Here is a 23750-nt window from a genome sequence, read left to right as displayed (position 1 = left end):
TTACCTGCAATGATGAGTTTAAAAACACACTGCAGAAGTACCAAGTATGAGAGGGGTAGCCGTGTTCGTCTGTATCCACAAAAATAGCAAGGAGTCCGGTGGCACCTTAAAGACTAACAGAAGTAGGCTCCTCACTAGGCTGCTCTTAAACCAAACTAAATGTATATTAGCATACCTAGAAGTAAATCAAATGACAAAGATATACTTAGCAAGCACACAAAAAAAGTTCTCAGGCAAAAGTGAGCATAGCCTCATAATAACATAAACAGCTTATCTTGGTTGCCTATGTTCCTCACAGCTATCAAAAAGTGACCCTGGACAACAAAGAAGAACAGAGAGCAAGTTCTTTCTGGCGAGCGCTTCTTTCCTTTTAATCCTAATTAGTTGCTTCTATTCCAGGAGATACCAGCATGTATAAAGTAGCACTACATGTCAGAAGGCTCATAAAGGCCTTATTTACTTGGTTAAACAAGGGCTGAAGATGTTTATAGAAGTAAAGTGGTATGGCACATTGATGTGCATAGCAATCTTTAGGTCTGAATGCCCATAAACTGAAAATTTTATTCTCCCAGTATAATGGCACTGGAGGTCTGAACTCAGATTTGCCCGAGTGTGATCCTTAGGCTTCTAAGCCCATCCTTATGTTGGGCTGCTGTGTGTTGAGGGCTGCTCTGTTACAAGCTGAGACTAGTCCACAACTGTTCTAGGGCTGCTTCCTCTAACTTACCTTTTATGCTACCAGGGATTACTGACTTTTTGCTTACCTACCTATTGTAATGTAGGATAAGAAACACATCTTAATATAAAACACTCCAATTATGTCCTCTTTGTGCTTGGCCCTTTTTCTGCCTGCTTATTTCAACTTAAATGCAACATCTGATGTTCTGGGCACGTGGACAATCTTTATAAAACATAATGCATAACAGTCGTCTCATGCTTCCATAGCTTGAAACAGGGTCTCCCACCAACCCAGCTTAAATAATCACCCAAATCGTGGGAGAACAGATGACTGAATCAATATTATCCAAAGGCCGGCAAATCCATGCTTTGGAGAATGGATGGGAGAAGCAAATTCCACCATTGATAATCCTTTCCTGAAACGGCTTCATCATTTGTAAAGAGGTCTCCAAGGTAACCAGGACCTTGCATATTTTAGGGCTTTATAAATTGAAATCAACACCTTAAACTGTACTCAGAAATTAACTAGAGGCCAATCAGAGCATGGAGCAGAATTGTTGTCTGTGAATCTGTAGCAACAGCAAGAATCCACAAAGCAGGTGATCAAACACTTGGCTACTGTATCCTGGACCTTGCATGTAAAAATGTCTACTGCAGTGCTGTATCTGGCTTCACTCTCCGTGTTGGAGGTAGGCCTGTAACTTCTAGGAATTTTTTTAAAAGGCTCCAGAAGCGATCCCGGCAATTACAAGCCAGTAAGCCTAACTTCAGTACCAGGCACATTAGTTGAAACTGTAGTAAAGAACAGAATTATCAGACACATAGATGCATATGATTTGTTGGGGAAGAGTCAACATGGTTTTTGTAAAGGGAAATCATGCCTCGCCAATCTACTAGAATTCTTTGGGGAGGCCAACATGCATGTGGACAAGGGTGATGCAGTGTATAGAGTATACTTAGATTTTCAGAAAGCCTTTGACAAGGTCCCTCACTAAAGGCTCTTAAGCAAAGTAAGTTGTCATGGAATAAGAGGGAAGGTCCTTTCATGGATCAGTAACTGGTTAAAAGATAGGAAACAAAGGGTAGGAATAAATGGACAGTTTTCAGAATGTAGAGGGGTAAATAGTGGTGTCCCCCAGGGATCTGTACTGGGACCAGTCTCATTCAACATATTCATAAATGATCTGGAAAAAGGGGTAAAGAGTGAGGTGGCAAAATTTGCAGATAACTTGCTTGAGCAGTTTTGTAAGTCCAAAGCAGACTGCGAAGAGTTACAAAGGGACCTCACAAAACTGGGTGACTGGGCAACAAAATGGCAGATAAAATTCAATGTTAATATATGCAAAGTAATGCACATTAGAAAACATAATCCCAACTATACATATAGAATGATGGGATCTAAATTAGCTGTTACCACTCAAGAAAGAGATCTTGGAGTCATTGTGGATAGTTCTCTGAAAACATCCACTCAATGTGCAGTGGCAGTCAAAAAAGTGAACAGAATGTTGGGAATCATGAAGAAAGGGATAGATAATAAGACAGAAAATATCATATTGCCTTCATATAAATCCATGGTACACCCACATCTTGACTGCATACAGATCTGGTCGCAGTGTCTCAAAAACATATATTGAAATTGGAAAAGGTACAGAAAAGGGAAACAAAAATGATTAGGGGCATGGAACAGCTTCCATATGAGGCGAGATTAATAAAACTGGGACTTCTGGGCTTGGAAAAAAGTTAACTAAGGGGGGATATGGTAGAGGTCTATAAAATCATGACTGGTGTGGAGAAAATAAATAAGGAATAAGAACTAGGGCTCACCAAATGAAATTAATAGGCAGCAGGTTTCAAACAAACAAAGGGAAGTCTTTCTTCACACAGTGCAGTTAACCTGTGGAATTCTTTGCCAGAGGATGTTGTGAAGGCGAAGACTATAACAGGGTTCAAAAAAGAACTAGATAAGTTCATGGAGGATAGGTCCATTAATGGCTATTAGCCAGGATGGGTAGGGATGGTGTCCCTAGCCTCTGTTGGCCAGAAGCTAGGAATGGGCAACAGGGGATGGATCACTTGGTGATTACCTGTTCTGTTAATTCCCTCTGAAAGTCCCTGGCATTGGCCACTGTCGGAAGACAGGATAGTGGGCTAGATGGTCTTTTGGTCTGACTCAGTATGGTTGTTTTTATGTTCTTATGTTTTGTGCTCCTCCTGGTGGAGCATAACAGAAGACTGTCCCTTACCCTGGGCTCATGACTTTGCAACGATTGAGCCCTTAGATTGTAAACTCTTAGGGGCAGGGATTGTCTGTCACTGTGTGTGTGTGTGTAGCATTTAGCACAATTGGACCTTGATTCTAATTGAAGCCTCTAGGCACTACAGTAATATAAATAGTAATTTCATTCAAAAATACACTAAAAGATTTCTAATTAGGTTGCAAACTCAAAATGGAGGTGTTAGAGCTTCTTAAAAGGTTTCAAGACATTTTTATAATGGAAGGTGTTAGGTTGCCTAACACTTCCATCTACCCCTATCAGCTCCTATAACACCAGTTTTCATAGGAGAGATGAAGGGTGGTAGATGGAATATGGGGCTGTGATATTTATTCTTAACATAGAAATATATGAACAAAAATAAAATTATAGTTACTGTGTATCCAGCCATGAGAGACTAAATGGGAAATGCTTCTTTATATACAACCTTTAGGAAATTCAAATGTTCATTGTCTGTTATGTACCTTTCTCCTGGTCTTGTATTCCAGCTCTTTTGTAAAAGCATCAAAGTACTATTATATGTTAAAGAAGGGTTTCGTGAATTTTAGTTCAAAATGTAAGGATGACTTTGGAGTCTCCCATGTTCCAAGCAAGTATATTTCCAATATGCAACACTTGCACACTCTAAGAATATGAAAACAACTAAAAATGATTGAAGAATGCGATAACTGTTCTGTAGCCGTACGTTTTTTTTCCCCCACCCAAAAGCACACATCTCCATCTGTTTTTATATAACCTTTTTTCCCAATAATCTTAGAAGTCTTAAGGGAGGTGGACATTTATATTTAACACAGGGGTCGGCAACCTTTCAGAAGTGGTGTGCCGAGTGTTCATTTATTCACTCTAATTTAAGGTTTCATGTACCAGTAATACATTTTAACGTTTTTAGAAGATCTCTTTCTATAAGTCTATAATATATAACTAAACTATTGTTTTATGTAAAGTAAATAAGGTTTTTAAAATGTTTAAGAAGCTTCATTTAAAATTAAATTAAGATGCAGAGCCCCCTGGACTGGTGGCCAGGCCCCAGGTAGTGTGAGTGCCACTGAAAATAAGCTTGCGTCCCACAGGTTGCCTACACGTGATTTAACATATACATTATGAAGGATTGAATTGGGATTGTTTGAAATTAGAATATTTCTCTTGATGCCTCCCTTTTTATTATTTTTAAGCAAATTTTTGATGAGGGCTTTAAATGTCCAAAATGAAAGCTTTGTCACCTAATTTAAGAAACAAGTAAATGTTACACCAGTCTCTCAAATTGATGTTAATTCACAAGTTGAGTTTACAATGAGAGATAGGAATATCACGACTATGGAAAAACAGTGGGTCAGCATATTTGAACATTTTAAACCAATATTGGCAATTGCCTTTCTGTCAAAGTATTGAGCAGGAATAGTTTATTGGCTTAGTTTACAAATTATTCAGTTTGTGAAAGAGATTTTGATGTTCCAGGCTACTTAAAATAAAGAGGCATTTTACTAAAGGTTCATACTAAGGAAAAATAGAGAATTGCATCTAATTCCCTGTCTCTTTCTATGTTGAACTGGAAACATATTGTTTGCCTTTCTTTAGTTGCAGACATTTAATACCTCTGGACCCTGCAAAGATGTTCAAGACTTGACAAATGGTGTTGCAATGGCACAGGTACTTCATCAAATGTAAGTTGACAGTTAAGTTCAAAAAGTATATATCAAATAATTCTACATTCTTATTTAGGTTTCACACTCTTTTTCCAAAGTACCAGATATGCAGAATAACAAAGTATATCTTTCTAGAAAATGTTACATATCTCAACTTGTATGATACGGGTGTTATAATTGAGCGAAAAAGATGCCTTTACAGTGTCACTATGACTGAATATCAACAACACGATAGAGTGGATGGTTTGGAGTAATTTCTCCACTCTCTTCTCCTCAGAGCCTTTGGTTTGGCTTTTTTAGTATAAACATAGTTGAATCACAGATTTTCCTTTATATCCCATAGATTGTTCAGAACTAATTTGCTATGGAAATTTGATTTATTACAGAATATGTTTGCAGTATTGTTGTAGTTGTGTTGGTCTCAGGGTAAGAGAGAGTCAAGATGGGTGAGTTAATATCTTTTATTGGCCCAGTTTCTGTTGGTGAAAGAGACAAGCTTTTGAGCTCCACAGAACTCTTCTTTAGGAGTTTGAAAGCTTGTCTCTTTCATCAACAGAAGTTGGTCCAATAAAAGATACTAATGCACCCATCTTGTCTCCTTATTACAGAATAGTCTAATGGGAAAATGTTTTGGGAGCATACATCTAATCTTTGGTGTGTCTTGTTCATGGTGGAAAAAATGATATGAAATACAAACTTTAGGATCATCACTGTTCTCTTTTCTGTCTGTGTCTTCATGAATTGTTTTTGTTTTTTCAGTTAATTAATTGGGATAAACTATCCCTAAATTCCCAATAGCAGTATTCATGGTGCAAGGAGTACAAGATCATCATTTCTCTTTGACACCATTTTCATGGATATCAGTGCTTGAGTCCTTGCTCTACTTTCCTTTTAGAGAGAGGAACTGGAAATTCAACCTACATGTCTTTGTGTAGTACTGCTACTGGCTTTGCCCAACTCCTTGACCATTATGTTTTAAGGGTAATTTGGAGCTTTTATAGTTCAAGTATTGGAGCTGTCATGGGAAAACCCCTATTTAAAAAATGGGAGGGATATTGAAAATATTTTTCTGTCCTGCTAAGATTTCAACAGCGAATTGGGGTTGGAGTGGCAGAGTGGAGTTAAACACTAGTGGACATGTCACTTTGGTGGCATGCCCACTGTTTGAAACTTCAGTCAGTTCAGACACGAGATCAGAACATCTGACTGTCACTGAAATAGTGTTATGTCTCTTTACCACTGGCTCAGATAAGAAAAGAAGGGTTTAATGCGGAGCCATATCCTGTTTTAAAACACAGCTTTGATGATTGCAATTTGATAAGTGTAAGCAGGTGCTTTTCCCAGCATGCTCCAAATCATAGTATGCGCATGTTATATAAGGGCAAAGATAACCACCTTCTTAGGGTTTGGCTGTAACAAAATGATTCAATGTGAAGTTACACAACTTTAAGCCCAAAATTACTCCTTGGGTTTGGCTGCTCTTAGGGTTGCTCCCTGAGGACTGTTTTGCCTAGATCCTCTGACCAAAGGGGCAGCACCTATCTCTGTATCTTGTCTGGGTTAACAAACTGCACCTACCACAGTCAGCAGAGATTAATTAGCATCTTCCTGCAGTAACTACATCCTCGCAGTTTGACAACGAACTATTGATAACTGCTCTTTGAGTACAGTCTCTCAACCAGTTCTTCACCCACTTTATAGGAGTTTTATCTCAACCACATTTCCTTAGTTTGTTTATGAGAACGACTTGTGAGACTGTGACAAGAGCCTTATTAAAATCAAGATGTATCATATATCCTGTTTCCCCCTCTACACTAAGCCAGTGACCCTGTCAAAGAAAGAAATTAGGTTGGTTTGGCATGATTTGTTCTTGACAAACCCATGCTGGCTATTCCTTATAACACTGTTATCCTCTATGTGCTTACAAATTGATTGTTTAATAACTTGTTCCAATATTGTTAAAAGGTTCTATTGGTAAACTAATAGCATGCATATGGAGTGGTCCTTTAAAGTCTCTAAATGTCTCCTAATGAAAGCAAGATCCATTCAGTGGGACAGCTTTATATTAGTGGCTCTAAAAAGAAATACAAAAAGTTACGTAAAATGACAATCTAGAACAAATAACTTTTTCTTTCCTAATTCTTTTGACTAATTAAATTGTTATAGCAGAAGTATATAAATATGTTAACTCTAACTGTAATTGCTGTAGCTGGCTTTTGTCAGTTCAGATTTTTTTTTTAATTGTTTATTCTAAACATAAACATGATTTTTTTTGTCTGTTACAAAGCACAAAAACTATGCACAATAAAGAAATATTTTAGATATTTATGTTTTAATTTTAATTCACTATATCAGGGGCGGCCAACCTGAGCCTAAGAAGGAGCCAGAATTTACCAATGTACACTGCCAAAGAGCCACAGTATTATGTAATGATTATATACGTGTGTGTGTGTGTGTGTGTATATATGCACACACAATCATATAATTTGATAATGTATATTTTTTATGCATTTATAATATATAGTTAACGATAATAAAAACAACTTGTCTTAATGTTTTACTTAGTGGGACTTCTGGCAATCTTTGCTTTCAGCAATTCCCTTGAAGTTTGGTTTGTGTTCAGTTGTGCTCACACGCAGCAGTCCTCTTAAGTGGCAGTCTGTCAAAACGGATCGGTGCTTGGATTTCACATGTTTGAGTGTTGAGAAAACAGACTCTCAAAGATAGGTCAAGGCAAACATCGAGATTAATTTTAGGGCCGCACTTCTGATGTTGGGGGTATTTATCCTTTGGCACAGATTTCCAGAAAGTAAGGGTCCCCTCTGTCTTCGGAACAAATTTCAATCTGTCATCTTTCAAAAGTTTTATTATTTCCATCTGGGATGTTGCTTCGTCAGTAACTAAAGGGGGCTTCAGACAATCGGCTTCAGCACTAAAAGGGTCAATCAGAAATCTGATTTGAGGTCTTTTCTGCTGCAAATCTTGGAATCTTTCCTCAAAACTGTCCTTAAGATCTTTAATCATGCTCGCATATCTAATTGTGCTCTGTTTTAGGGATTCTTGTGCATCTTCTTTTGATCTGTCTGGAAGTTATGACATTGAGGGAAAGTGTGTCAGCTCTCCCTCAAGCATTTGTCTATGAAACACCTGCAGTTTGTTCATGAACGCAAATACACTTTGCACTAGATAAGACAGCAACCAGAATTTTCGTTGTAAGTCCACGTTTAGTTTATCCAAATGCAGCAGCATGTCTGCAAGAAATGCCAAGTCTAGAACCTCCCCAGGATCTGTAAGCTTAGGGTGTATTCTTTGCTTCTCCTCCATAAACAATTTTACTGGTTCCAAGAGCTCGAAAAAACGGGAAATAACTTTACCTCTCAAGAGCCATCGAACTGTGCAGTGAAATGGCAAATCAGCAGGGAAGTAGTCTTCATCCAGTTTTTTTACTAGATTTTGAAATTGTCTGTGATTGAGTGCATTTGAGCAAATGAAATTCACAATGTGCAAGACTGGTTTCATGACCTGATCAAATTTGAGATTTTTAGATACGAGTTTTTCCCGATGAATAATACAGTGAAATGTCCAAAATTTGGGAAAGCTCTCGTCAGACTTACAAAGCCCTACTAATCCATTCACAGATCCCCACATGGATGGAGCCCTATCTGTTGCAATGGCAGTGAGCTTCTGTAAAGGGAAGTGGTGTTTCACAACTAGCAACATCAATGCCTCCTTTAGATCTCATCCACGAGTTCTGTCCTTTAGTGGGACGATATCCAGGAGTTCTTCCCTTACAACACAGTCCGGACAAATACCGATAATTGAGGTTTATCCTGTACATCGCATGACTCATCCAAAGCGATGCTAAAATACTCACACTGCTGAAGTTGCAAGTGCAGTAGCCATTCAGTGTCACTGTTCAGGTCAGAGATTCTGCGTTCTGCTGTGTGGCGTGAAAGCTGCAGGCCAGAAATTTTCTTCTGTAGATTCTCGTTCTCTGGTGACAAGATTGAAATCACATCAGTGATGCACATTTTTATAAACTCGCCTTCAGAGTAGGGCTTTTTTATACGGGCTATGTGCCCAGCCACATAATAGGAGGCTAAGGTTACAGTCCGCAATCGGTTGGCAAATCTGGTGAAGAATTGGGCTTCTACATCTGTTTGTTTTTTCAAAATTTTCCGTTTTAAAGTGCAGAGTTCAGAACCTTGTGGGAATTCTTGATCCATATGTGCATGGCTAGAAGTGAAATGACGCTGCAAGTTTGAAGATTTGAACTGAGAGACACACGTCTGGCAAAGAAGACACATGTCCTTATGATTACGTTCAACGAAAAAGTACTTATGCTCCCACTCCTGTTGGAAGCTTCGATTTTCATCTGTGTATTTGCTTTTCTGTTTGCACTTGCTTTCCATTGTTAGATGGTGTAAGAAAAATTTTGATTAAAAATTTCCACACCAGCTAGTAGTCACTGTGTACTTTATTGAAGAAGACCAGGCTCCAGCCAGGGGTTGCTGGACACCTGGCTCTGCCCCAGGCCCGGCCTCCCACTCCACCCTTTTCACCAAGTCCCCACCCCAATCCTAGGTAGTGAAGACACTCCACTCTGTTGGGCAGAAGGAATTTTGAGGCTTCAAGAATATAGGTCCCCTCCCTGCCCTGCCTCTTCTTGCCTCATTTTGCCCCCTCCCCCAGTGAGATGTGTCCTTGCTCCTCCCTGCTCCCTCCCCGAGCCTCCTGGTGTGAAAGAGGGGCAGCAGGCAAGGAGACAGAGGAGGAGGTGACAGGGGGAGGCTGTGCACCAGGTCTCATAGACTCATAGACTTTAAGGTCAGAAGGGACCATTATGATCATCTGGTCTGACCCCCTGCATGCTGCAGGCCACAAAACCGTCCCTACCCCTTCCCTTGACTCTGCTGTTGAAGTCCCCAATCCTGTGTTTTAGTGACTTCAATTGGCAGAGACCCTCCTGCTAGTGATCCCTGCCCCATGCTGCGGAGGAAGGCGAAAAACCTCCAGAGGCTCAGCCAATCTACCCTGGAGGAAAATTCCTTCCCGACCCCAAATATAGCGATCAGTAAGACCCCGAGCATGTAGGCAAGAGTCTCCAGCCTGACCCCTGTTAGCCATTATACTATTTATCTACCATTGCTTGGTATTCCTTGGCTAATATGTTTTACCATTAAACCATTCCCTCCATAAACTTATCTAACTTAATCTTAAAACCAGACAGGTCCGTTGCCCCCACCGTTTCCCTCGGAAGGCCGTTCCAATATTTCACCCCTCTAACGGTCAGAAACCTTCGTCTAATTTCAAGCCTGAACTTCCCCACGGCCAGTTTATATCCATTCGTTCTCGTGTCCACATTAGTACTAAGCTGGAATAATTCCTCTCCCTCCCTTGTATTTATCCCTCTGATTATATTTAAAGATAGCAATCATATCCCCCCTCAGCCTTCGTTTTGTCAGACTAAACAACCCGAGCTCCTCTAGTCTCCTTTCATATGACAGGTTTTCCATTCCTCTGATCATCCTAGTCGCCCTTCTCTGCACCCGTTCCAGTTTGAGTTAATCTTTTTTAAACATGGGAGACCAGAACTGCACACAGTACTCCAAATGAGGTCTCACCAGCGCTTCTCCCTCCCCCAGTGCCTCCCATTGCGATCAGCTGTTTTGCGGCGTTGAGGTGGCTCAGGGAGGGAGAGGGAGGAGCGAGGACGCACACCCAGCCCCCCCCCCCCCCAGAGCAGCCTCAACGCCACGAAACAGCTGATCATGTCGGGAGGTGCTGGGGGAGGGAGGGGGGCTGGGTGCTCCTCCCCCTCCCTCCCAGAGCCGCAATGCCATGAAACAGCTGATCACCGTGGCGGGTGAGCAGGAGGGGCAGGCACTGAGGGGCAGGGGGGGCCATCGGCAGGCGGGAGGGGCTGGGGACTGATAGGACTACCGGTGGGTGCTGAGCACCTACCATTTTTTTCCCAGAGTTGGCTCCTGGCAGGAGCCGCCAGTTGGCCACGCCTGCACTATATTCTTGAAGCCTCAAAATTCCTTCTGCCCAACAGAGTGGAGTGTCTTCACTACCTAGCTTTGATGTCTTATTCAGTAGAATTCACTCGCCAGGACAGAAAATTTCCAATAATGTACCTCTTCAGATACTGTAGTGAATTTTCTAATATAAAACTAACGCTGGAGGTCTGATGTCTCATTTGAATTATGCCATTTTAATGTTTAGTAAATACAGTTTACTTTTATTCTAGAGATGTTGCCTGGTTTGATGAATCATGGCTAAGCCGTATTAAAGAAGATGTTGGTGACAACTGGAGAATAAAGGTACCAAAAATGAAAGTTGGCAAAAGCTATTTGCAGTCGCTTAGGACGATGTTTCCCGAGTTTATCTAATATTACTATGTTACAGTGTTGGGGGGAGGTGTCAAAAAGAGCAATAATTAACACACACATTCAAATTGTATGTAACTGACTTAAACATATTTTACCATGATCTATGCTTCACATGTAGTTCCTTTCTCATCTTAATTCTCTCCCAGCATCATTACATATTTCTCATAAAACTACTGTGTAGATTTTTAAATGAAAATAAAATGCAGTCAGATTAAACTTTTTTTTTGTTTTGTTTTTAGTCTGAGAAAAGTATCTATTCTTAATAGTAGTATATAACCAATGTTATCTTTTATACACTGTTAGGCCAGTAATCTGAAAAAGGTTCTGCAAGGAATTATGGACTACTATCATGAGGTATGGAAAAAACAGCAGTTTTGTTGGTTTTGTTCATATAACAAATAAGGATTGGTCTTTTTCGCTGAAGTTAATCCCGACTATAGAATAATACTAAACTGTTCCTATAATGATACTCTTTTTGTGAAATGTGTGTTAGAGCGTGATATAAATGAAAATTCTCTCAATAGAAAAATACTGAAGCTACATGTAAAACTTGTTTGGGTGGAGTGATGGGTATTTCTCAAACATGCTGTGACTTGACCAAGTAATGGCAACTCTGTGGAACTCAACACTGAATTTACACTGTCTAGTCCATTATGTTTTTAGCAGCAGACATGTTTGGCCAGCTGCAAGTGAAATTCTCCACGGCCTGATTCTGCTTTTTTACTATGACATTAATAATTGTGTATCCTGCAGAAACATGCTTGCTGCTATATAAGAAGAAAGTGCGGTTTTTGATATTGCATATTTATAAAAGCATCCTTTTGTGGGAAAGTATGCAACCTTATTTGGCTTTAAAAGCTAACCAGAGCGAGGCCTTATAAGTATTTGGATGAGAAATCCCTGGGGCGAAAACATCCCGTGAAAGATGTTGTGCTGCTGCTCTTAGGTTCTGCTAATAGAAAAAACAGATTCGCTTAGCTTTTAATGCAGCATTCTCAATATATTTTTTGCATTTTTTTTACATAAGCGAGGATAATCTTATTTGACATTTAATCACTTAGTTACTTTTCTCCACAGTAAGCTTTCAAAATCTGTATTTATTTTTGCCAGAATCCACTTACTCCTTGGATAATTTTACTTTACTCGTGACTGAGATAGTCTCTCCTATTTAAAGCTCCTTATTGTCACTTTCCAAAGCAATCTCTTAAGCTGAAATTTCTAATCTCTGTTCTAAGACCCCAGGAAAATTGTTTTGGAAAACTTGCAGGGAGGGGGCAAAAAACTTGAATAAATTGATCAGACACTTAAATAAATGCACATGCAGCTTTTGATAAAATAATAATTTGAACACAGTGCTTTTTCTGTTTGTTTGATTGTTAAGAAAAGGATACTAAATGACAGCTGTTAATACACCACCCAATCTTGAGCCTTGAATTGCTATAAAGTGAGGCAGTTTAAAGTTAGGATTCCCAAAATAACCCTAATTCTGCCTGCTTGAACACCTCTTTTTTTTTTTTTTAAACAAAAAGATACTTCATTCTGTGATTATGTGCAGGATAACCACCTTCCATTTGACAAACACAATATAATAATGCAAACAGACTACTTTTTTATGTCCTTCTCTTCTACTAAGTTCATAAATTGTGTTTATCTAAAACAGTGGTCACCAACCAGTTGATCATGATCGACTGGTCGATCCTGGAGGATCTCCCAGTCAATCGTGATCTCCAGCTGTGCAGCTGGGCTGCCGCTAAGACAGACTCCCTGCCTGCCCCGGCCCCACGCCGCTCCTGGAAGTGGCCAGGGCGGCCTACGGCCCTGGGGGCAGGGGTCTCCCTCCACACATTGCTCCTGCTTGTAAGCACCGTCCCCGCAGCTCCCATTGGCCGGGAATGGGAGCTGCGGGGGCGGTACTTGCAGAGAGGGGCAGTGCGCAAAGCCACGTGCCACCCGCTCTCCCGCCCGCCCCCGGGGGCCGCAGAGGCACATTGGCCCTTTCCGGGAGTGGTGTGGGGCCGAGGTCAGCAGGGAGCCTGGCTTAGGGGCAGCCACGCTGCGCCACCGACTGGGAGCCGCTGGAGGTAAGTGCTGCCTGGTGGGAGGCCGCACCTCAGCCCTGAGCCCCCTCCCGGAGCCAGCACCCCACACCACCCCTGAGCCCCCTCCCAGAGTCAGCACCCCATACCTCCTCCTGCACCCTGAAGCCCCTCCTGCACCCCAAGCCCCAGCCCTGACCCTCCTCCCAGAACCAGCACCTCCACCCCCTCCTACACTCCAGTCCTGAACCCCTTCCCAGAGCCAGCACCCCATACCCCTTCCTGCACCCCAACACTGTGCCCCAGTCTGGAGTCCCCTCCTGCACCCAAACTCCCTCCCAGAGCCTGCATTCCTCACCCCCTCCTGAACCCCAACCCCCTGCCCCAGGCTCAGCCCAGAGCCCCTCCCACACTGTGAAACCCTCGGCCCCAGTCCAGAGCCCGCATCCCCTCCCGAACCCCGACCCCAGCCCAGTGAAAGTGGGTGAGTGTACGGGAGAGCAAGTGACTGGGGAGGGAGGGGGGGAGTGAGTAGGGCAGGACTTTGGGGAAGGGGCGGGGCTTCAGGGAAGGGAAGGGGTAGATCCTGGGTTGCTCTTAACTTCAAAAAGTGATCTTGGGCGTAAAAAGGTTGGAGACCACTGATCTAAAATTCAGAAAAGGTATTTTGTATTACTGCACACCTGTTCCACGAACATATAAATATTATATGATCACTAGTTATGTGCAAGGGGCTGAGCAGGTATAACCCCCCTGAATTTTATGCAGTTAGTGCATTGCTAATGCATATCTGTTTTAAGGAACTCATGACCGTAGTATCTAGCTGTAATGTAGGCCTTTTTGTATTAATATATAGTATGGCATATTTTCATTGGTGGTGTAAGTGTGTTTTATGTGTGTGTGTTGTTTTTTTTTAGGGGGTTTTCCTGGAGATACTGCTTTAAAGCTATACATCCCTCCAGCTATTTTGTTTTTCGAGTCCTTTTCAAATTTCTTACTATTTTTCTTCATAGTCTTATTTCCTTAATTCAGTATTGCTACCTGAGTATTACCATTAGGCAAAAGGCTGTGTGACAGACTTAACTAGTTCTTCTGTGTATAGTAACCCAAGGTAGTGTCCAGGGTCTCTCCTCATCTGTCTCCAAAGTCATATTTACCTCTAGTAATTTCTCCAGTTTTTTGTCCCAACTGTGTTTCCCAGGCCAGATCTTTTTGCAGAATGGATGAATATATATATGGATGCTAAATCTTCATCATGCATATAATTGAAATGCCAAACTTACCTTTTATATTTTACAGTTTTTAGGTCAGCAGATTTCAGAAGAACTTGTTCCTGACTTAAATCAGATATCTGAACATTCGGATCCTACAGAGCTGGGCAGGTTACTGCAGCTTATTCTAGGTTGTGCAGTCAACTGTGAAAAGAAACAAGGTACGTGCTGTTTTCACCTGTTGAAGATATACCTAGGAACAAACAACCTCCTCAGGCCACGCTTACTTTAGGAAATAGCAAATAGTAGCATGCATAGAGAATAAGATGGAATTGATGTCTCATTTAAAAAATACTTTCTGTTCCTGAATCAAACAGTAGGTATTAGCCTCTTTCTGCTAATGTGTTATACAATATTATTATCATAAACTCTTTTGAAATTGGAGTTTGTGAAAACTAATAATAACTTTATAAAGTGTGTCTGCATACAGGTTCTTAATCTGGCGTCAAATATTTTTCGTTAAAAGTGGACTGGAAAGTGGCTTTTACATTTATTACTTATACTATATAAAATCCCAGATTGATAACAAAATATGTGCCCAGGCATAAAATTTACAAATGAATACATTTTAAAACTAATAGTTTAAGCTACCTCTTATTTATCTGTAAAGGTCTACGGTGGTTGCTTTTTGTTTGTTAATGCCCACATAAGCACCCATTACAGTGCAGGAAAACACTTTTTGATTATTCAATAAAAAAATAGTCATTTAATTAAAGTCTTGCATCAGTGAGTATTTAGAAAGCCAGGTGGTATCATCCTGCATTGAGAATTAATGCATTAGTGATGACATTTTGTCTATCGCACTTTGTGCTATCTCAGTGACAAGTTTTTCTCCACCAAAAAATTTGAAAACTCAAACAAACCAAATAAAGCTGACATAATAGGGTCAAATGTAAACTTGCAAAATTTTGGAAATGTAGATATTTAAAGGCTTTTCACTCCTTTGTATATACTGTAAATTTTAGAAGTACTTATGGAAACAAGATGTTAAATTGTTTTAATATGTCGTGTTGCACAATTTACAACTTTCATACTGGAATGAAAAGCCTTAGTTTGAATTTTGGTCTCTTGTGAGTTTAAACGAAGCCCTTCTGTCTTAAATAGTAGTTTAATTTTGGGTTGTGAAATGCTGTAAATAGAAATTACAGCTTTTGTTATGCATAACATAAGCTATGAAACAACAGGTGCCTTTGTGGAAAAGGTTGCATTGTAAAGCTTTAGAGCTGGTCATTCTTTCTTCTTTTTTCTTAGTTAGCAGTCAAAAACATTTTGCAGTAATATTCTAGTCCTAGAATGTTCAAAGGGCCAAATTCTCTCTGAGCTATATGCCTCCTTCGGAAGGAAAAAATTGTCCTTAATCTAATCTTGCAAACTTCCATATGATGCAACCTATTGAAATTATGTGAGTAAATGTATGAGAGAATTGGGCCTACGTATATAGGGCCTCACTCCATATTTACTAATATGTGAGCATCACTGAAACTATTCTTAATAAGAGCAATAACTTTTTTGGAAATGATTTGTCATAGAATTATCATGTTCTTTATTATCCGTTGATATCCGCTTTGCGGAAAGGACAGAACATATGCCACTTCAATCCATTTTACAGTAAATGTTGTCATAAGTAAATTATTGGAAATACTTTTTCTCCATTACAGAACATATCCAAAATATAATGACCCTAGAAGAGTCTGTTCAACATGTTGTTATGGCTGCTATTCAAGAGGCAAGTAATAATTCATATATAAATAGCCTAAAACTTTCAACAGGAAAGCTTGAATGTAAATATATAGAGCCAGATCTTTACGCCCTGCCCCTCTTCCCTCTCCTGCTGTTTTGCATTGATCACCAGCAAAAAGGAACCAGAAAGCTTCCTTACAGGCAGTTGGGCATTCTCCTTGTGTCTTGTAAACAGCTCTATGCTTCCTGTTCTCAAGTCAGCTCTTGTGCCAGAGCACACTTTGTGTTCTGAGGATTCTCATTTGAGTGTTGGTCCTTAGGGGCTGTTAAAAGCAGATGGAAGTTAGGGCAGCCCTTAAGCTGCTCTGACTTCTGCATGGGACCAGCTCTCCTGAACTTTTCCCCATGTTACCTTACCTACCAGTTCTCTGAGTTTGGTGAAGTCTGGTTTACTTGGAGCTCTTTGATTTATTTGGGGTTGGTCCTGATTTATTTGGGGTTGTTCCTGATTTAGTTGGGGTTGGACCTCCTTTGAGCAGGGGGTTGGACTAGATGACCTCCTGATGTCTCTTCCAACCCTAATGATTCTATGATTCTACTAACACCTATCCTGCACTGAAAATATATCCAGTAATAAAACCTAATACAAGTTTAGTTTCAATAGTTAAGAAACCAGTTGTGTTTAAGGGTACTAAGGTTTTGTGTGTAGATATAATTCTGCTAATCAGAATGTTGTTTGCTACATATTTTGACTAATTGAACTTTTCTTCTGGTTAAAGTCTGGGTCTATCACTATAACTTTTTTTTTTTATCAAAAGATTTGAGTAAGAGGCAGAGCTTATTAGCTGTGATAGTTGCCAAACGCAGTATCCAGTACTCTATACTAGTCTTCCAGTTGTTCCCTCCATGACAATTGATCTAAGAAACACTGGAGTGTGACAGCTGCTAATGCTGGTTAAACTCATTGGGTGAACATTCATCCCCGTTGAAATTAATGAGAGTTTTGCCATTGATTTCAGTGGGACCAACATTTAACTCATAAAGCTACTACACCTGTTTCGTTAAAAGGACAGAGTACTTTCTCTGGGTACTGTAGATTTGAATTAGTAGTAAAGTGTAACAGTATAATAGTCAAATACTAACTGTCACAGTTTCAGAGCAACTGCATCTGTATTCCCCCTCCGTGGTCCACCAAGGGCATCTACTCTAAGCTCCCAGCCATCACCTCTCTAGCATGAAGACCCTCATCACTCTCTCCTGACTGGCGGTTCTTTTAGGCTTAATGGTTCCCTACCTATACTGTTATCCCCAGGAAGACAGTGTCTGCACTTTTTTTTTTTTTTTTTCCCCAGAAGCTATGACTAGTGCATGGCTCGCAATCATAAGTTACCACACCACTCTTTCTTTAGTCTTAATGTGAAAGCATTACAGAAAAAACATATTAAATAATAAAAGAACCTTCATGCATGCTAAAAAGTTTACCAATGGTCACTGCCAACTCCAGACTCGAGCTCTGGTAGGTTTCAGTCCTTCAGAACCCACACCTGGGTTTTCTCTGGTTACAAGTTCATAGCTGTCTTAGATTCAGAACCCTGGCTTGGCAGTTCATCGTTTCTTGGTATACTTCGGGCCTTCCAACTCCTGTCTCCGGGAACAGATACTCAGCAGACATGGCCCATTCCTTAGGGCATAGTTTCAGAAGGCTGAGTTTTTGCATAAGCAGAGGTGGGAATTTGCATTAACCTCTCCCTACGTATTCCCCAGGAAATCCACTTCATACTTGCTATCCCAAAAGTCCATTCTTGTGTGGCACATTTTCAATATAATCCTTTGTACTCCCAGGCCTCACATCACATCTCCCCCTTAGAAAAGTTATGTACAGTCCTGGTTCACAATAATACATAAACCATTAATTTAATACAATGGACCCCAAAGATACTTAACCTTGATTCAATAAGGTTTCCCAAGGATATGCAGGAAACTGCTGTATCTGTCACACTAACAACTACTGAAGTTAAATTGGGGAGAGGTGTAATCTAATTCAACACCAGAAGCCACTCATGCTATAGTATATTTATTTGCACTATTTTAATCTATGTGCCATTTTTGTTTTTTAGCTCATGAGCAAGGAAATACTGAATTCTGTCACAAATGATACATCTGGTGAAATGGAGCAACAGGTAATTGCCTTATGTTTGTTATAATAGTCAAATAATGTTAAGAGTTTCAAAAATAATTTATTCACATCGTACCGTGCTTGTAAATTCAGAGAGTAGACACAAAGGTACCTCTCCCATCATCTCCCAATGAAAGAAGTTTCAGTCCTTCATCCATACAGATTAATTTGCTTCTTGCTTTACCAGCCAGTTGTTGTTGTTTCCCTCAGACCAGCTTACCAAAATCAATGCCCAGACTTGTATTTCACAAAGGGCAGAGCAATATGCTGATGCTACACTAGGAAGTTAGAGTAAATTTAACTCTTATCTTTCATTGTCACCCATAGTGCTAGAGGTAGGTGAATGACTGAGTAAAGCAGTGCACATAAACTTAGCTTTTTTTTAAAAGACGTGAAATGGCTGATCTTATCATCTCTGTTGCCTGAGTAGAGACTGCAGGAGGATGTGACAGGAAGAGCAAAGAGTAAGTGCTATCAATCTCCATTAAGGTTAGAAAGTACAGATGAGTGCATACTGCAGAGTGATCTTAGAAAATATTTGAGTTCTGTGTCAACCCAAACACCCATCGTTCTGTTCTTGAAGTAGAATTATCGTTAATTTAAAAGCACTCTTTCCCCAAGAAAGAGCTCAGATGCTTCCCCTATGATGACATTGACCTTCCTATAGCTATCAGAGGAAAGATGGTCAGTAGCCTGGTTGCTAGTCTTGTATGCTGGAGTCTCAGGTTCAATCCTCTGCCCTGCTGCAGATTCTCTCTGACCTTAGGCAAGCGTGTCACTTCGAGTACGTCTACACTGGAGGGAAAAAAAAAATGCAACCAAACAAAAACAAACACTCCTGTGGCAGCAAATCTCAGAACCTGGTTTTACAGTTTTTCTGTCTGTTTTTGCAGCAGAGATGTGCCTTACTCTCTCTGTCATATCTATCTTACATGTCCCTCCTCATACAGATAGGGAGCATATAAAATAATCTTAATTTCAATATATCTAACTTGCATGAAATCTTTTTTTTTTTTTTTTTTTTTTAAAGATGAAAAGAGCCCTTGAAGACCTTCAAGAAGCACTAGCAGAAAAAGAAGAACTGAAGCAAAGATGTCAAGAACTAGACCTGCAGGTAAGGAGACACAAACATACTTTTTCAAATAGGTGACATTAAGAAATAGAAGCTCTGTTAAACAGTTGCAAAATGCAATGTCTTTAGAGGTTAAATTTCACCTATAAGTTCTTAGCCTTTTCAGTTTGTACTGAAACAAAGCTTCCCCATGCTGAAATGCTTCATACATGTGATTGTTGGAAATATTATCCTTTAATGTAAATCCGTGCTCAGCTCCCCTGCAACTATTGGAAAATATATTGCTAATCCATAGTATGAAAGATTTCTTGGTGCAATAACTTGATATCTTGCAGTTAGTAATCGGTCATTGCAATACTATAGCTATGAATAGTAAAAATGCTTATAAAAATGTTCCATGCTTATTTTCAGCTAACAATAGCTTTAGCCCTTTTAAAAATATATTAAGAACCAATTCATTATAATGGACTGATTGCAGTCACTGAAGGTGAAATAATAGCACTCACTGTAAATGTATGATTGTGCTGAATTTACCAAATAGCAAGGCTAGGGAAATATTTTAGCCTGTAACTTTATGCCAGCCATTTCTGCTTCAGTCCCAAATTGCCCTTTCTCCTTCTGCTATGATACCTATCATGCATCGTTTTGAGAAGTCAGAACTACCACACAGCTGTTATAGACTTCTGTTTGGAGTAGTTAACTTGATGGCAGTTCACACAAATCTGGTTGGTCTATCCTCTTTGCATGTCATGACCAGGAGTAGTCGTTAAAAGTGTGTATAGTTGAGCATGAATGTACAAATGGTAACTAAAGTTAATGGAAAGTATATTTTGTAAAATAGGTGTCCATATTTTTGAAATTACACAATACATATTTGTTCATTTCATCGTCCAATGGTGCACCATGGTTTCAGCATAATGTATGTGGTGTTGAAAAGAAGTAGGAGACAGCCAATGGGACTCTGAGGGACCTGAAATGAGGATGAAGGAAATGAATGGGACATTCAGTAAATAAACATCCTGCCTTTTAAAAGTGTTTACTGTCTCCATGATTGAAGACTGATTAGGCCTTGTACAGGGAATAATAAAAGACTCTTAAGGCACAGATTTGCTCTAGGTCTGCAAATATACGGTAAGTTGGCTTCCCAGATATTCAGAGAATAGGACCTTAAAGGCAGTAAGTACTCAGTGAAGAGGTGGGAGAGTGCTGTTGGTTTCTTTTACATCTATTTAATTATAGGCACTTGAATTGTGTATAATCATGGATGGATAAATAAAAAAATCTTTTAATATTGCCTCAGATTATTATGCTAACTTTATATCTTGGTATGCTGCATATGTATTGAAAGTCATAATAATGACTGACCGTTCTCATTTAAACTAATTCTTAATAAATTCACTTGTAAGGTCTCAGTCTTCCTTGATATTTTCCAAGAATATAAGAAAGGTAGGTTTCCTTTATGATTCAGGAAAACATAACCCAAAGAGCACATTCTACTGTTTAAGTGCCAGTTAACTAACACATGCTATATGCTCTGATGTTTGATGAAGTATTAAAATTAACACATCATCTTTCACTAGAAAGAGCTTAAGGGTTCCGTCTTTTAACCCTTGCCCACTTTATGGCTGTTTTAATATACTTACCAACTTAGTGTAATGTTATGTTCCCATTTGCTTAGCTGTGAACACTTTCAAAATCAAACCAGTTCAGTCACTTCAAAAATGCATGCCCTATATGATGCTGTCTAGGATTTTTTGTGTGTCTGCTTATTAGCTTATGGCTCTTGGACCTGCTTTTTGCACAACCATTCATGGCTGAACGCACGGCAGTGCCGTGTTAGTGTGCTAGCCAATGCCATTCTGCTTTTTATTGTTAGTACACAAGCCAAATGGGAAATACTCTTCATCCTACTGTTATTGTTTCTGTTCAATTTCTAATAACAACATATTTGTTTCCTTTTGTTTTTATAAAATCTGGAAATATCAGTTGCCCCCCGTATTTATTACAATGCCACATGCCCTAGAAGATAGTTTTCATTTATAAAACAAAACAAAAAGGCACACTTCCTTGGTTGACAACTTTCATACTCTAAAGCAGCTAGGTGCTTAAGGGTATTTATAAATCACTCCTAAATTTTTCAAATGCTCAACTTCTATGTAACAAACAAATTATTTGGTGGCATCTTATAATCTATTATTTTGTGTTCTTCTTGGCAATCGGATGGGACCTATAAACTTGATGTTGTGTTATGTGCACTAGGTAGCTGCCCTTCAAGATGAAAAAAACAGCTTGATGTCTGAAAACGAGGTCATGAATGACAGATTAGACCAGTTAGATGGCTCTCTTGATGATCCAAATACTGTTGTTGCAAAAAAGTATTTCCATGTACAGCTGCAGCTAGAACAACTGCAGGAAGAAAACTTCAGGTATGAAATAACTTGCAGCTTTATTTAATCTCTCAAAATGTTGTTGTCATATGTGATGGGAGTTTCTTCTAAATATGCAGGATTTTCCTTCTCAGTTCACTATTCTAAAAGCTTCTCTGTCATTGAATTAATATAAACTATATAAGGTACAATTTAGTGTTTCCCCTAAACTTCTTCCATTTTGGATGATCATTGAGACCATTAATGCTTTTCTTCGACCATTTTCTAAAACCGGGGTAGGCAATCCATGGCACAAGTGTCAAAGGCGGCACACGAGCTGATTTTCAGTGGCACTCACACTGCCCAGGTCCTGGTCACTGGTCCAGGGGGCTCTGCATTTTAATTTAATTTTAAATGAAGCTTCTTAAACATTTTAAAAACCTTATTTACTTTACATACAACAATAGTTTAGTTATATATTATAGACTTATAGAAAGAGACCTTCTAAAAACGTTAAATGTATTACTGGCACGTGAAACCTTAAATTAGAGTGAATAAATGAACACTCGGCACACCACTTCTGAAAGGTTGTCAACCCCGTTCTAAAATATTGTGGGTCTGATGGGAGGGAGAAAGGCAGGACCAAGAATAAGAACTGAAGCACATGTTTCATGTGGTGATTTGTACTAATAAAAACCCAACATTGTCTGGGTCTAAGTGATTCATACGTTCTTTTAGGGCAGTTATAAATTAACCAGAAACTCCTTTGAGTAAAATATTAACACAGTAAACTAACAGATCTGTTCATATGATATGGTGTGGTTGTAGTAAATAGCCTTGTGACAATACTTTTTTTATTGTGTGTCTGCTACGTTTATGTATTTTGAATATTTTTTTACTGTTTCAGTAGAAAGCGGATCATATTAGTTACGTGAACAAAAGATAGGAAAATATATTTTCTTAACAGCTTCTTATTTACAAAAGGCTTGAAGCTGCAAAGGATGATTATCGTGTTCACTGTGAAGATCTGGAGAAACAACTGATTGAGCTGCAACATAGAAATGATGAGTTGACCTGTTTGGCAGAAGAATCTAGGGCCCTAAAAGATGAAATTGACATTCTTAGGTATGTAGTAGACATAGTTACCATTCAGACTGAAGGTTCTGAATGATAATGCCAAGGCTCCATATTTAAAGATAGACATTTCTGTATAAAATTACACAGTTTATGTGTTACTACAAGCAAACTTGAAACTAAATGGAAAAAAGGACCGGAGTGAAAAATAAAACTGGAAGGTGAAATGTAAGTTTATGACCACAATAAGTACTCTGCATATCAACATTATTCTGCAAAAGACTCCCACATGAAGCAGGACTTTCTCCTCCTGATATAGAAAACATAAAATACCCTAGGAAATGAGAATGTTGTAATCATAATGGATTTTATTACCAACAGGATATTTTTATTGGCAAAGGCCCGCCTTTTCTGATACAGAAAAAATGTAATTGCCCAAATATAAGTCTCAAACCAAGTGAAAATGAAACTTAACTATTGCATCAGTATTTTAGTTAGATTGTATGTTCAGGATTACAAGACTAAGTAGGGGCAAAACACAACAAGCATGATGAGAATTTACCATATTGAGTTCAGTTCAACATATGTGAACTAAACTGGTTACTAAAAAGTACAGAAAGTAAATATGGTGCTATAATATTTCTAGAAATATAACCATGTAAAGTCACTCTTTTTTTATTGTTATAATAGATAATTTAATATAGAATAAAATATATTCCAATCTTACATTATATCAAGGTTCATAGAAGAGCATCAGGTTAAAGATAAGAGACTGGATTTTGCAATTACTTCTATGCTAATTTTTAATTTTGTAAGATGCCAGACAGTAAAGTGACTCAATGTTTAGTTTAAAGGTTTGTTAATTCTTTAGTGCCAGTAAAATGAAGATCCATTTCTGTATCAAAATACCTTGATATCATTTGGACAGAACACTTTCTGTCTTATATACCTTTTAAAAGGAACTGATCAATTTGTCTTCCTTGGTCATGCCTCCTGGCAAAAATACCCATAGGATAATGATCTCCAAAACCTATCTGTGTAGTAATATACCTTTGTACCTATTCCTGCTAGATAGAGGCACCGGTA

General features: G+C 39.2%; 1 protein-coding gene across 2 annotated transcripts in view; it reads left to right on the top strand.

Annotated features, from left to right (window-relative positions):
• Positions 1-23750, top strand: part of HOOK1 (hook microtubule tethering protein 1) — a 59373-nt gene that overhangs the window by 8225 nt on the left and 27398 nt on the right. The window contains exons 2-11 of one of the 2 annotated variants that reach the window (XM_054037961.1): positions 4527-4612; positions 10848-10920; positions 11293-11343; positions 14325-14457; positions 15955-16022; positions 18094-18156; positions 19183-19266; positions 20631-20670; positions 21488-21650; positions 22575-22715. In XM_054037961.1, the coding sequence (XP_053893936.1) occupies positions 4527-4612; positions 10848-10920; positions 11293-11343; positions 14325-14457; positions 15955-16022; positions 18094-18156; positions 19183-19266; positions 20631-20670; positions 21488-21650; positions 22575-22715 (902 nt within the window). Of the gene's footprint in view, positions 1-4526; positions 4613-10847; positions 10921-11292; positions 11344-14324; positions 14458-15954; positions 16023-18093; positions 18157-19182; positions 19267-20630; positions 20671-21483; positions 21651-22574; positions 22716-23750 lie in introns of both variants that reach the window. The other variant, XM_054037962.1, reaches the window with a different exon arrangement.

This window comes from Malaclemys terrapin, chromosome 8 (assembly GCF_027887155.1).
Source record: "Malaclemys terrapin pileata isolate rMalTer1 chromosome 8, rMalTer1.hap1, whole genome shotgun sequence".
Lineage (NCBI taxonomy): Eukaryota > Metazoa > Chordata > Testudines > Emydidae > Malaclemys > Malaclemys terrapin.
Note: the sequence above shows the minus strand (reverse complement) of the source record. Positions and strands in the feature narration are given on the sequence as shown.